We start from the raw sequence: 16,089 nt of genomic DNA, 5'->3' as shown, positions 1-16,089 counted from the left end.
ATACAAACACAGTATTAAGCAAAATTACATTGTCACTAATATTATTTTAAAACCGTCCTGACTGCTTTAATACACAGGTACAACAATTAGTTTAATACAGTAACTAAAAACGATGATGTCAAATATGTCAGCATAAATATATCATATGAATTAACAGGAAAGAGTAGTCTAGAGGTCTGCATTCCCGCAAGAACAACGGGACCCAACCAGATTTCTTGCAACGCGGGATTAAATTCTTGAATAAAACGCGGTACCTGTTGGTAACTCTGGTGTAATTTGAACGGGAGCGGGTGGTCTAACAATATCCTCCTGTTCCCGACTCCTTTCAGAACAGCATATCTGCGCTTTATTCTTATTGACCACTGGTACAGCCTGCACTCAGGACTGTCATGCACTCATTGCACGCATGAACCAGTGCTTTGTTTTATTTGCGGGGCGCATGCATACGATGCTCAGAGCAGGGTGTACCTGTGGTGAATATAGGCTACCGCCCTCAGCCAGAACAGGCAGGTATGAGTGACAGAGCAGAAAAAGGATAGAGCAAAGTGTGGATGCGCTGTTCTTGAAGAACGTTCAATTCAGTTTTATTTAAATTTTGCTTAGCCTATCATTTTAAATCTGCCGTATTTATTTATTGTTCTCTGCTGCACTTTTCCTAGACTACAGCAAGATATTAAACAAATTTAGTATTTTGACAAGACGAATAAAATAGCTAATAGGCTATTTTTGTACAACCTAATTTGTTTTTTCTGTGACACGTTTTCCTATTGTGTTGTAAATGTTAAACAAATTGTATCCTGACAAGACGAATAAACATAAGCAATAGAATTTTTCCTACTGTGTTGGCAGCAAAATGTTTGTGTCCTGAGACACAAAATTCCTTTAACATTTTGCTGTCAATAAATTCAAGACTCTTGACAAGACGACTAAAATAAATACAATTTTGTGCAGACTACACTTTTATTTGTTTGCCTATCTCTCTCTCTTTTAGTAGCGGAAATTTAAATGTGAGATTCTGGAAACAAGATTTAAATATTACAGGAACGGTCGAGTCGGGAAGAAAATTATTCTAAGCGGACAGCGGGTGAACAAAGAGTGAATATATTGTGGGAGTGGGTAGGTGTGGAATATAACCTTGTGGGAGCGGGCGGGACCGGGACTAAAAAAACAGTCCCGCGCAGACCTCTAGAATAGTCTTAAAAAAAAAAAAAAAACACCTGGCAAATCAGCAGTTCAAAACAGCGGCATCTACAGCCGTCTGAATCAGCCGCTTAAACAGAGCGATGAAACAGCAGTGTATAAAACGAGTATATGAAACAGCAGCTAGCGCTCTCAGGCCGCACCTGCAATACAAATGTCAGTCGGCTTGCGTAACCGTCTGCCTGAGGGCAGCAGAGAGAACAGTCCATGGCTTGGGTGGCTGGAGTCACTGATGATCCTCCAGGCTTTCCTCATGCACCGCTCGGTGTAGATGTCCTGGAGGGAGGGAGGCTCACCTCCTACAGTGTGGCGGGCAGTATGCACAACCCTTTATAGATCTTTGCGATTGCTGCTGGTGCTGTTTCCATACCAGGCAGTGATGCAGCCAGTCAGGATGCTTTCCACAGTGCAGGTGTAGAATGAGTGGAGGATGTGGGGACTCATTCCAAATTTCCTCAGGCACCTGAGGAAAAAGAGGTGTTGTTGTACCTTCTTCAGCACTGCATCTGTGTGAGCAGACCATGTGAGGTTCTCTGTGATGTGGACTCCTAGAAACTTAAAGCTGCTAACCCGCTACACAGGTGTCCCGTCTATGATGATGGGGGTGTGTTCTCTCTTCTGTATCCTGAAATCCACTACAAGCTCCTTGGTTTTGTTGATGTTGAGTAAGAGGTGGTTTTCCTGGCACCAGCGTGTCAGAGCATGCACCTTTTCTCTGTAGGCCGTCTCATCGTTGTCAGTGATCAGGCCTACCACAGTTGAGTCATCGGCGAATTTGCTAATGACGTTGGAGCTGTGTGTGTGGCTGTACAGTCGTATATGTAGAGGGAGTACAGGAATGAGTTGAGAACACAGCCCTGAGGAGCACCAGTGTTAAGGACCAGCGGAGATGAGGTAATGTTTCCCAGTCTGACCACCTGACATCTGCCTGACAGGAAGTCCAGGATCCAGCTGCACAGAGATCTGTTTTGGCCCAGAGTCTGGAGTATTACAACAAGCTTAGCAGGCACTATGGTGTTGAATGCTGAGCTGTAGTCCACAAATCACATTCTCACATAGGTGTACTTACTGTCCAGATGGGAGAGAGCAGTGTGTCGGGTGAAAGCAATGGCATCATCAGTGGAGCGGTTGCTCCTGTATGCAAACTGCAGAGGATCGAGTGAGGCAGGCAGAACAGAGCAGATGTGGTTTTTGATCAGCTTCTCAAAACACTTGCTGAAGATGGGTGTCAGAGCAACAGGATGGCAGTCATTCAAGCATGTGGTTTTAACTGTCTTTGGTATTGGCAAGATGGTTGATGTTTTAAAGCATGAGGGATAAATATCCAATGCTTAAGCGAGTATGCAGTTGTTCTCATCTAATTGGTAAATTTTTCATTCAACTTGCACTTCAACAGATGTGTGTTTGCTTTGCCTCACTTACTCTATTAAAGCATGAGAGAACCAAAAACAGTGAGAGGGATAGATTAAAGATGTCCGTAAAAACTCCCACTAGCTGGTGTGCGCATGCTTTAAGTACATGGCCTGGAATGCCATCTGGACCCACAGCCTTTTGGATGTTCACCTGGTGGAAAGATCATGTTACATCCGCTACAGCGTCGGCTGCAGGAGCTCTCTCTGTGTGAGTGGTGATATGAGCTTCGAAATGGGCGTAGAACTTGTTGAGCTCATCTGGAACAGAGGCAGCAATGTTCACAGCGGCAGTTTTGTTTCTCTGCCATATGCTTCTTGCATTCTTGGTGTTAAATTGTTCTTCAGTTTTATTTTTGTATTGTCGTTTGGAGGCTTTAATGGTTTTCCGGAGGTCGTAATTGGCTATAAAAGCAGAGGTTCGCGCTGATAAGGCTGCTCAAACATTGCCATTAAACCACGGTTTTTGGTTAGGGAAGATGCAAACTGTTTTTGTCAGCACCACGTCTTCAAACACTTCCTGATGAAACACGTGACGGTGTCCGAGTAAACCTCGATGTCGCCATCAGAAGCAGCCCAGAACATCTCCCTGTCAACGTGCTCAAAACGGTCTTGCAGTATGGAATCCGATTGGTCTGACCAGCTTTGAAACATCCTGAGGGAGGGTGCTTCCCGTTTAAGTTTCTGCCTGTAAGCGGTCAGGAGCAGAATGGATGAGTCATCTGATTTGCCAAACGCTGGGCAGAGGAGGGATTTGTAGGCATCCCGGAAGGGAGAATAACAGTGATCCAAAACATGATCACCACGAGTGTTTGTGGTGATGTGTTGAAAGTATTTTGTAGCTAATTTCCTTAAATTGGCATTAATAAAGTCCCCTGTTACAATGTACACTGCCTCTGGGTGCACGGTTTCCTGCTCGCTTATTATTCCCGTACAGTTCCTTGAGTGCCTGTGTTATGTGTTGTGTTGGCTTGAGGAGGGATGTAAACAGCTGTGATTATAACCGCTGTAAATTCTCTCGGTAGCCAGTATGGTCGACACAGCAGAGTGAGGTATTCCAGATCAGGGGAGCAGAAGGATCTAACAGAGAGCACAGTATGTTCCTCTCATCGCACCACGAGTTGTTAATAAAGAAACAAACACCCCCTCCTCTGCTTTTCCCTGTGAGCTCTTTCTTTCTGTCTCTCTCTCGAGAGAGAATCTCGAGAGTTCGATGGCTGAATCTGGAATCTCCACAGATAGCCAGGTTTCTGTGAGGCAGATAATGCAGCAGTCCCTTCTTTCTCGTTGGTAGGAGATAGGCGCCCGTATTTCGCAGAGTTTGTTGTCCAGAGACTGAACGTTAGCCAGCAGAATGGTGGGGAGCAGTGGTCGAAAGGCACGGCATCTCAGTCTGACGAGGACGCCAGCTCTCTTATCAGTATAGCAGTGATATTAAAAACCATGTTTCTGAATGACAGAACCTAGTGATGCCATGTAGACAGAGAAGAGAAATGGTATAAGAACTGAGCTACTGTCATGAGAAGCATGAGGTCTTGGAGGCATCGGTGGTGACAACAACATGCCTCGATACCTGTACTAAGGACACTCCTGCCTGCAGAAACGCAGGGTCTGACCAAGGACTGAAGAGGCGGCGACAACCCGGGGTAACCCGGAGGCGGCCTGGCCCACAGCACTGTAAGCATCGGCAGCCAGGGTTGACGACAGCTTGGAGGCTTTGGACGGGAGGCACGGACGGTTTCTCCAGGTGGCGGCGTTTTTCGGGCACAAGTGCACCGCAACCACATGCTCCACCTCGGTACCCCCCTGGCCACCCCACTATCGAGGCTAGTGAGTAGGGAAAAGCTCAAACGAGACCGGTCGGTGTATGGGGTTTTCCACATTTTGGTGAGCTCTTAATGAACCTCCGGGAAGAAATGCACTGGCGTGAATCGTGGCTGGGAGTCACGTCCGGAGCCCAGATACCAATCATCGAGCCTCGAGCGCTCGGGAGAAGTTGGAGAGTTCACCTCCCGCCCGATGCTCTTGGCCGCCCGGAGGAGCATGGCTGTCAACTCGGGCTTGGACTCCGACTGAGCAGCCACCACAGCGGGGGGCTGCTCAGCAGACTCTTCAGCTTCCGAAGACGATAGCCCCTCCTCTGATGCAGTGATAGACATCTTATCCTCTTGCGAAGCCCCGAAAGAGACACTGGGTTCTCTCCCGGGAACTCAACGGGGCTACACTGCGAGGGGCCGGACTTCCGTGAGGGCTGGCCCGACAGAGCATTCCTGACCGTAATCCTCAGGTCAGCCTTGTCCCTAACCAACGCAGCTGCAGAGTCATTACAACCCGACGAACTGGGCTGGGTAGAGCCCGAGGGAAGCCTCATTATGAATGAGACTTTAGCGTAGCCATGGACATGCGCTCACAGTGTGGACACGAGCCATCCACAAACACGTCTCAGCATGCTTATGGCCCAGACACTTGAGACGGCGATCGTGTCTGTCATCAGAGGTAAAGAAACTACCGCACCCAAAAGCACACGGTCAGAAAGACATCCCGAAAGACACTCTCAACAACCGTGCTAGCTATAGGAAATTGCTCTTTTAGGTTGTTTTGCCCAGGGGAGGACCACAGCACTTATCTGTGAACAACAGGGCGATCTCTCCACTGAATACAAGAGACAGGAAGGTTCTCCACAGCCGAGAACTCCTGCAGCTGTCTTGTAGAAGTGATGAATCATTTTCTTCATTCTTGAAGCAGCGCTCACGAAGCGATCGGCTCCGAAGCAAAAATCTGAATGAGCGGACACTCATTTGTGTTCCAAAGATATATCAAAATACTTAAATGTGAATCTTTTATAAACAAAAACATACATTTTTAACATACATCACTGTTTGTTGTTTTATACAATAAATGATTGATTCAATGTATTAGTTAAAATGACTACAAATTCAGGTTTTTATCACCACCGTCAGATTTGTCAAGTCTGTCAGATCTGTCAAATGAATATTTTCATAATATTTCATTATGATATTTCATATTTGTTTAGATTGTTGGTCACATGTGATAGTAACTGAATGTGATTCTAGGGTTTCAACACATTTTCCATTTCAAAATTCCATACTTTTCCAGACTTCTCGGTAGATTTTTAGACCATATTTAACATAAATGGTTCATATAGCATTATTTTCAGCTTTATATTTATTATATAGTGCAGTCATCTGTAAATATTTTTTATTTTTTCAGGGTATTTTTTCATTGATTTTCTCAAAGTGAAAAAATACAGAGTCCCTAAAAAATAAAAATAGCAACCTTTACACGCACACAAAAAAACGTTTTTGTCCTCTTGAGAAACTATTCACATGTGCATGGTAATGTTTTGCATGCTTGCGCATTACAATTTCTAGTTTTATAAAACCTATTTCCTGCATCTTACTGTGAATTGAATGAAAGCATGGATACACATGAATTAACAGAGATCTACCTGCTCAATTTAAGAATATAGTGTGAAGAAACCCAAAATGCTTATAAACCTGCATTTTGCATAATAAAAAAGTGCACCTTTAATTAATTCAGTCATATTTGGCAATCACAAAGAATCACTAAACAGTTGCCATGAAACCTCACTTCTTGTATGATACATTTATTTTAATTAAATTCTTAATTTTCTATTATAAAAAAAAAAAACTAAATGATGTTTTATTAACAAAGTTCAGGAGGAGCACGGCAGATACTTAGCCTAATTAACACAGGAGGTTCGCACCCAAGTTAATCAATGCACGGATATAAATACATCTGACATACCTCTATTTATTTGACAGTTAATCAACATTCCTCCATCACCCCTTCTCCACTCAAGAGGTATCACTAGAGTTCTCACCATACTATGGGGGGTACTCTGGGTTCAGGCCATTCCTGAGCCCGGAGCCCTTCCCCAGGACAGCACGCCATCTACGCATTACTATACTCGCCAAACACGCATTACCTTACTCGTGCTAAATATTTGTAAGTGTAAACTCGTGAAATAGGGGCAAAAGTCAGGAAACACAAATATTTTTCCATACTTTTCCAAACCCCGTAGGAACCCTGTGATCCAAAGGTTGATACCTAGAGATGGTAAAGGATTAAATTTCCAATAATTAGAGATAAGCAGACCAGTGCCTCCACCTCTTCTGGTCAGACGGGGAATGTGGGAAAATTAGAAATTAGTGGAGAGGGATGCAGGTGTAGCAGTGTCTTCTGGTTTGATCCAGGTCTTTGTCAGGGCCATGAGGTTTAGCCTTGAATGACTAGTAATAGATGTTATGAAATCTGATTTGTTTACAGCAGACTGGCAATTCCAGAGACCAATATGAAAAAAGTAATATATTAGCAGACATAGGCAAAATGCGTAGGTTGTCAGGATTGCGCTGCCTACAGTGTGTGATGTGTAATTTGCGATTGTTAGTAATAGTAGGGATATGGAAACACAGTAAATATTGGTAATAAAACTGAAACAGAAGTAAAACAATTTGTAGGAAAGAGAACAAATAAAAAGCAATACTTATGTCCCTTGCCGGTGTCTTTGCTTGGTGGAGTCGCACAGGTAGAGTCGCTGGTCTGTACACTCTCGGTCTTCACACGAGAGTTTCTGCGACCGCTGCCGTGGTATATTAACCTGTTTTATACCTGTCTGACAAACTGTAACTGAATTCAGCTGAACATGCTTTACTGTTTAACACAACAAAGGGCCAAGCAAGTGCACAAAACTAAAAAGGTACGTGATACAGCATGAGACCAAACGCAACTTCAGCATGTATCAACACAGTAAACAAAACGATTTTCAAATTAGTAACGGAGGCTTAGGCTCAAATGTCAAACTGAGATTTGAATCTGGGGTGAAAGGACGTAGTTTGCACAAAAAAGGGTTTTTAAAGACACTTGGTTATTGTTTCTTATGTATTTAGTCACTTGTGTCTTCAAACTTTTATACTCGTAAGGATTTTTCTGAAGAACAGCAGGCAGTTTAATTGTTCAGGACAAACAAGTGACCCATGAACAACAATCACTAAACAAAAACAAAAAAACAGCTCAACGTTCGGGTAACAACACAGTATTAAGAATCAAATGTATGTCAACTTTTGAACGGGTTTTTTTTATTTTTATAAATTCAGCTAATATTTTCTCTTGTGGACTATATGTAAACATTTTATTTCAAAAATATTATTCAGGTCAGTGCTAAATAAACAATAACGTGCATTTTGTATGATCCCTCTTATTTTGGTGAAATAATTAACATTTTGCAGATTCTGCAAGGTGTATGTAAACTTTGGCTTTTAACTGTACATACATACATACACAAACACACGTTTATTTTTCCCCCCTAATGAAAATGGTAGTGTGATTACAGTATTTTGTGGGAATTTCTCTAAATGTTGATTGTAGGAGCGTTTGAAGAACATGGATACACCAAAATAAAACAACTTGGACGAGGGGTTTCAGGAATAGTGTATCTGGTGACCGACAAAGCTGGAGATTCTTATGTGATCAAACAGATGAATTCTAGAGATGTAAGTACAAACAAGTCTGTACTGAATCAATAATTTACTTAACTTTAAATCAAAGTGTTTTTTTCCCCTAAAAACAAATAAACAAAACCCTATTACCCAACAATTCTTCCCCTCAGAGGAAGGAGCTGGACACAGTCCAACTGGAAGTCATGATCTTAAAGAAAATGAACTGTGGATATATTGTTTCTTATGTGGAATCATTTGAAGGTGTGTTCATTTAGATATTAGAACAGATGCAAAGTAATTATTTCTGTTTATTTTCTCCCAAACCTTTATAGAACAGCAAACACATACTGTTTAGAGATTAAAGATAATAAATATAACACAACGAACAAAACCATCTGCACAGTTGTTTGCTGTGAAATTAAGCTGTTAAACTAATAAATACATTTATTATTAGTTGTACTCATGTTTGACGGGATATTTCTTTAGATAAAGCAACTGGACTCTTTTATATTGTGATGGAGTATTGTGCAGGAGGAGATCTTTACCAGAGGATGCAAACACAGGCAAATGAAGGCTTTTTTGCAGAACAACAGGTGAGTGTCTTATGTAGACATACTGTTCATACTCTGGGCAAATGTACATATATTCATTTTAATGAACATAAATATTAATGTACATGTTACACATATCTCCTTTGATAAATAACTAATACTAAGGGCCACATTTACCCAGTGCTTCTTTTGTAGAGATGTGCATCCCCATAACTGAGGCCAATGTGATATGCATTCCACCTCCAATGCATATCCACCGACATGGCCGTAGACAGGGTTTGAAAATTTGTGAGGTCTGGGGTGGTTTAGAATTGTGCTATAATAACCCCTAAATATAACTCATTACACTAAAACTTTCAAACGTACACGAAGACACGTAGATGTTTGTGAAAGATGTTTTCTCTGTTTTGAAGGGATGAACACTGTTAACATATCCGAAAGTACGGAGCGGCTACAACATAACATAGCCTACTCGAAAATAAGCGCATCGTCTTGCCCATTTTTTCCCTAGATGATACCGTATTCATATAATTGATTTATAACCATATATGATACCATCGAGTATCGAAAAATGTCTTGTTGCTTGGTACCAAATTTTGATACCAAAATTCGGGGGTTAAGCAAAAAAAAAAAAAAAACACTTGGTGCTTTCGACTTGATCAGTATTTGACATCAAAGTACTGCAAGAGCAATTTAAAACCTTACTGAGCAGTCTGCTTGTGGTACTTTCTTTTATACACCAATCGGTCTGTGCAGCGCTGCATCAAGTCGAACACATCTACTAGTTTATGCCAATTCCCAGAGACGGCTCACACGTGGGGCTGTAGTGTGTAAGCGTCTGACCCCCATAGATGTAAGCTACATTTACACTAGCGCGTTTTCGTTTTAAAATGGTGTTTTAAAATGAAAACGATCTACATCCATACTGGCGTTTCCACTGCATTTCAGAAAAGATTTCCATCCACACTATACAAGCGTTTGTGATAACTTCCAACTGCAATCTAATGTGTTTTGGCCATATAATGTAGCTGAAATATGTTATTTGTAGCCTTTTATATCAAGCTAATCGCTACATCTGCTTAACATTTCTCATGTAAACACTGTTGTCATGAAAATAGGCAGAATCACATCCAAATCATACATTGTTATGTGAAAATCCACTAGTGTAAACGTATCTTAAAAGATGTGGAAACTGAAAATTATTTTTTTAATAATTTTATTCAAACTATTTGCACTGATTTAACAATACCCAGCCCTATCCCTGTGTGACATTCTAGCACCTCATATACTATGTCTTGCTTTGATTGTGACTCTTTAGGACTGCACTAGAGTCTGAGCAAATTACAACTTTATCTGGTCTAACTTGTTCTGCCCATGTAATGCTGGGGTCGACAATATAATTGGCCCGGTGGCCCGGACGTACTTTTAAAACTGTCAGGGCCACCAGATCGCTCCAACCACTAGCCCGGTGGGGCCAGTAAAAATAATGCCTCGATTAAAAAAAGTCTAATTTCACATTAATTACCTGTGATTCTGTGTTTTGATTTCTGTTTAATCGTCTCGGTAACAACCGCTAACACGTTACGTGATCCCGACAGCTACGCTCCGTCTGCACCGCCTTGCTCGCTCCATCGGTTACGCGCGCAAACTGCACACTGCTGCTCAGCACCTACCTATAGCTACTATTAAGCTAGGCTACATGTTTCTGAAACCCACATCACCCGGCCAAACGCCGGGTAAAAAAGAGAAGGCAAGGAAGAGAAAATCACCAGAGGAATTGAGGGAAAGCGAAAGGGAATACGAAAAGAAAAGGCAGAGAAAGTTTCAGCCCCAGTGGCGAGACCGCTGGAATTGGCTGGGCTTAGGGGTGTGCGATATGACGATTTTTGATCGTGGACGATAAAAATATCTCCACGATCTGCTTTTGAAGAAATATGGTAGTATCGTGCTACAGCACACATTATGTCAAATACAGTTCTGGCCATAGGTACAGTACAGTCCATCTCTATGTACTGTACAACACGACATACAGCAGTAGAGTTACTCTGACAGGACACTGCACTTATTCGCGATCGCAAAAGTACATTATTTGCACACAAGCCTTGCTGGTTAAATGTTTCATTCGCGCGCTGGTCTGACGTGCGCTTTTTCTGAGCACATACACCTGAAGCACGCGCTCTAAAAAGCCTGTCTAACAGCGCCTGATTACTCAACTAACTTATTTTTTGCGCTAATACTGTCAAAACACACAAGGTTTACATACAGACTCAGTTGGTTATCTCTAAAATGAAAGTAAATAGTTAAGAGAGAAACTGATGCGTGCCTGTATATTAGATGCGTGCAGCTCTTAAAGGGACAGTACTAAACATGCTGTCGACTGTCATTAAAGGGATAGTTCACCCTAAAATTAAATTTCTGTCATTATTTACTCACTCACATGTTGTCCCAAACCTCTATTAATTTCTTGTGCTGAACCCAAAAGAAGATATTTTGAAGAATGAGGGTAACCAAACAGTTGCTGGTCTACATTGACTTTGATAGGAAAGAAAAATCCTGTGGAAGTCACTGAGGACCAGCAACTGTTTGGTTTCCACCTTCTTCAAAATAGCATTTATGTTCAGCAGAAGAAAGAAACTCATTCAGGTTTAAAACAACTTTTGAGTAAATGATGGTATAAAAATAAAACATTATGACAGAATTGACAGAATATTTATTTTTGGGGGAACTATTCATTTAACGTAAAAAAAAAACATCAAACCGCAAAGAGAAAAATCACTCACTATTCTTGACTGAAAAACATTAATACAGTTGCTTTAGGAATCAGTCTATATAGTGTTTTATTTTTATATTTGTTCATTCAATTTCATTGAATGCTCTGCTAAATACACCTATTGTACCTGAAAATAAAGCACTGTTTGTTTTATTTGTATATTATGTGTATTTGTAATTTGTATCTTTGTTCTTATTAAAAAATAAGAAAAATAGAATGATGACACAGATTTTTATCTTCGCCCACTTTGGCCTAAATATCTGCCATGTCTTTTTTTTTTTTTTTTTTGTTACCTTGAAAGGCTTTGTCTTTCTAGTTTGGCTGTAATGCTCAGACAACTTGTAAAACCAACATGACAAAGAATCGTGATAAAATCGTGAATCGTGATATTTCTAAAAAAAATTGTGATATGATATTTTTCCCATATCGCCCACCCCTAGCTGGTCTACGATCAAGAAAAAAAAAGAGGTTTACTGTGAGCTCTGCAGATCAATGCCCACATATGCAGACAAGTAAGTTAGAGAAAAGTTAACGTGTATGAAACCTATGGTATGAACATAATATAATGAATTGCTGTGTGAATACGGAGAATGAATACGGCCCAGAGGGCCAGTGGCAAATTTCCCTTATTGTCTACCCCTGTAATGTAAACCAGATACCCATCAGCTCCATTGTAAATATGGATGCATGATCAAACAGTCTCTTCTGAAACTTGATTTCTATCTTTGATACTCTGAATGCAGCCCCAGTTTGTGTTGTCATGTTCATTGGAAGTTTTAGTTTAGCTGCCCAGTTTAGAACACGTCCACAAAAGGAGTTAATTCAGAGCCGCGCAGATATGTTCATGACATGCATTCTGGGCATTTTTTGCAGATAGCCTGTAAGTCGTAATATTAACATTATGTTGTATAAAAAAACGAAGCGTATTCTATAAGCTATGAGATAAATGATGAGTTAAATCCCTTTGATTAAAAGCCTGCCATCAAAAGCTTAATTCCTCTGGTCATCTTCAGCGCGCGCAGCTCAAAACAGAAATGCAGAACATTAATAACTACTGTCATATACATAACATTATAAGCACTATTGTGAGAGCACTATTGCAAAAATAAAATAAAATAGTTAATTCTTAGGGTTTTGCTGACGTTTAACTTTTAATCAAAACAGAAAACATTATTTACCACGTTTGTATCTGACACATTTTACACGTTACACATTTTCCCTGTGTTAACGTCAGTGACTTGACTCTTGGTAATGTATTTTGCTCCGCCCCAAAACATATATTCGACAATCAGTCGAATATCGGAAAGATTCGAAAATTCCGATTCGACTATGAAAATCCTTAGTCGGGGACACCCCTAATACAGTGTAACCGTTTTTAAATGATTTCCAATTATTTTTCACTATTTCTATTTTTTTTACAGGATTTGCATTTTTCAATGTCAAAAGTATTGTAATTCATTTAATTTTGAAGCAGATATGTTATAAGTGACATCATTAATTAAAGTTGCGTAAACCATAAGATCCATCTTAAAACATAACTGACTGTTTAAATTAATTGTGCATCATAAAAGCATTTTTAGTTTTGAGAAGTGAGTCTGTGTTTGCCGTGATTCATCAAAGCCACCTGCATACAAGCTCACCTTTCAAATTAATTTGCAACTCAGACAAACTATACATAATGTATGACTGCAATAAAAGTCTGAGATAATTATTCCTTTATAAATAAATTACTCAATGAGTAAAATTATGCAACATTTTAATTATTCACAAAATCATTTAAAAATGATTATCTTTTAAAATTATTACTGTTACTATAAAGGTACTGTTGTAAGAAAATACCAGTGGTTGGGAGAGAATTTCAGTACAACCTTCACTTAAAATGAAACAATCTAATCCTGTTTACATGAAATAAGCTGCCCCTGAGCAGGTTTGAGCTCACAGACCTGTTGCTATGACAGCAACTCCAGGATGATATTTAAATAACCTAACAATCGTGGATCATACAAAAATCTCCAACAATAAAATCGAGTAATTCATGTAAGAACAATGGGCCCCTGATTATCATCGGATCTAATTGTTTGCGATCCTATGCTAACTTAAGTTCTGGTTTTCAAAATCTCTTCATTCTCATGGATGGAGAAGTGGAGATGAGACATGGAGATAACAACATAGTTTAAAGATTAGTCAACCTTTAGTGAATTTTACATAATGAACCAGAAAAAGTAAAAACTGAATGTTTAATGTTCTGTTAGTTGTCAAAACAGATTATTGCACCACTTTTATCATACCTAAATTTAACTCAGAACAAATAAATAAATATGCTCTCTTTTGAATCTCCATGTGCTAGAATGTGAATACGGCAAGGGCAGAAACTGGCAGCACATAAATACCAGAAAGTAAAATGTGCTACTTTATACACATTTGAATGTGATCAATTATCATTTGTACTTTACCAGCTAGGCAAGGCAAGTTTATTTATATAGCACAGTTTTTCATACACAGTGGTAATTCAAAGTGCTTTACATAAAAGAAAGTGAAATAGACACTAAAAATCAGTAAAAACATGGAAATAAAAATAATAAAAACAAGGAATTTTAAAATGATATAGAAATTGATTTAAAATAAATTTAAAGAAAATTATCATACATAAAATTCATTGCAGTCAGTTCGGACATATAGCACAGTGCTCATTCAACAAATGCACAGTTAAAAGGGGAAGTCGTGGCCTAATGGTTAGAGAGTCGGACTTGTAATCCAAAGGTTGCAGGTTCTAGTCTCCGGCCGGCAGGGATTGTAGGTGGGGGGAGTGAATGTCCAGCGCTCTCTCCACCCTCAATACCATGACTGAGGTGCCCTTGAGCAAGGCACCGAACCCGCAATTGCTCCCCGGGCGCCGCAGCACAAAATGGCTGCCCACTGCTCTGTGTGTGTGTGCGTGCGTGCGCGAACACGTTGGATGGGTTAAATGCAGAGCACGAATTCCGAGTATGGGTCACCATACTTGGCTGAATGTCACTTCACTAAACAGATGAGTCTTGATTTAAATGTGGCTAATGTTTTAGCACACCTGATCTCTTCTGGAAGCTGGTTCCAACTGCGGGCCGCATAATAGCTAAAAGCAGACTCCCCTTGTTTTGTGTGAACCCTTGGTATTTCTAACTGACTCGATCCTAATGATCTGAGTGGTCTGTTCGGTATATATTCAGTGAGCATATCAGCAATATATTTAGGTCCTGGGCCATTGAGTGACTTATAAACGAGTAAAAGTACTTTAAAATCAATCCTAAATGTAACTGGAAGCCAGTGTAAGGACCTGAGGACTGGTGTGATATGCTCAGATTTTCTGGTTCTAGTGAGAATCCTGGCAGCAGCATTCTGGATGAGCTGCAGTTGTCTAATGGTCTTCTTGGGAAGGCCGATGAGGAGACCATTACAGTAATCCACCCTGCTGGTGATAAAGGCATGAACAAGTTTCTCCAAGTCTTAACTGGAAACAAAACATCTAATTCTTGCAATGTTTTTGAGATGATAGTATGCTGATTTAGTTACTGCTTTGACATGACTACTGAAACTAAGGTCTGTCTCCAGAATCACCCCAAGATTTCTGACTTGATTTTTAGTTGTTTGACCCCTAGAGTCAAGGTATGCATTCACCTTGAGAACTTCATCTTTGTTTCCAAATGCAATGACTTCAGTTTTCTCCTTGTTTAACTGAAGGAAGTTCTGGCACATCCAACTGTTAATTTCATCAATGCATTGGCAGAGGGTGTCAATGGGGCTGTAGTCATTTGGAGATAAGGCTAGGTAAATCTGGGTATCATCAGCATAGCTGTGATAGGCAATTGGGTTCTTCCTCATTATCTGACTTAGTGGGAGCATATACAGGCTAAACAGGAGTGGTGCAAGAATTGAGCCTTGTGGGACTCCACGTCATGGCCGTCCACTTAAACCTATGCTCTCCTATACTCACATAATAACCTCTCCCTTCTACGAATGATCTGAACCATTTGAGTGCCATCCCAGAAAGCCCGACCCAATTTATTATCTTAATGAGTGCTGTCTCTGTGCTGTGATGTGCTCGGAAACCAGATTGAAAATTGTCCAGGTATCCATTTGAGTTTAAGTAGTTGTTCAGCTGATTAAAAACTACCTTTTCAATAATCTTACCTATGAAAGGAAGATTTGATATGGCTCTATAGTTGCTCAACCTGGTGTTATCAAGATTGCGCTTTTTCAGAAAGGGCTTAACAACTGCAGTTTTAAGGGAGTTTGGAAAAGTCCCAGAAAGAAGTGAGGCGTTCACCACTTCTAAGAGATCAGCTTCTAAACAGTTAAGCACATTTTTGAAAAAGGATGTGGGAAGTGTGTCAAGATAGCAGGTTGAAGATTTAAGGTGCTGTACTATTTCTTCCAAAATGTTGTTGTCAATTTTTTTTAAAAACACACAGTCACTTCTTTTTGAAATTGCGGTCGAATCTGTGTGACCTCTGCATAACTTGATAATGTGCCAATCTCCTTTCTGATATTATTGATCTTCTCAGAAAAGAAGGAAGCAAACTCATTGCATTTGCTGTCGGAGAGCATTTCACTGGGAATCTGACTTGGGGGGTTTGTCAGTCTCTCAACAGTCGCAAAAAGAGTGCGAGTGTTGTTTAAGTTACTGTTTATAAGATTTGAAA

General features: G+C 40.3%; 1 protein-coding gene and 1 long non-coding RNA gene across 5 annotated transcripts in view; one reads left to right on the top strand and one right to left on the bottom strand.

Annotated features, from left to right (window-relative positions):
- LOC306855355 overlaps positions 1-16,089 on the bottom strand; it is a 1,003,769-nt gene that overhangs the window by 516,328 nt on the left and 471,352 nt on the right. The window lies entirely within an intron of this gene.
- The window catches only part of LOC306855207 (serine/threonine-protein kinase Nek3-like), a 48,604-nt gene that overhangs the window by 8,799 nt on the left and 23,716 nt on the right, over positions 1-16,089 (top strand). For all 4 annotated transcript variants that reach the window (XM_079393702.1, XM_079393703.1, XM_079393704.1 and 1 more), the window contains 3 exons: positions 8,019-8,143; positions 8,260-8,350; positions 8,576-8,682. In XM_079393702.1, the coding sequence (XP_079249828.1) occupies positions 8,019-8,143; positions 8,260-8,350; positions 8,576-8,682 (323 nt within the window). The remainder of the gene's footprint in view (positions 1-8,018; positions 8,144-8,259; positions 8,351-8,575; positions 8,683-16,089) is intronic.

This window comes from Barbus barbus, assembly GCF_936440315.1.
Source record: "Barbus barbus genome assembly, chromosome: 3".
Classification (NCBI taxonomy): Eukaryota; Metazoa; Chordata; class Actinopteri; order Cypriniformes; family Cyprinidae; genus Barbus; species Barbus barbus.
This window is presented reverse-complemented; position numbering and strand designations above follow the sequence as displayed.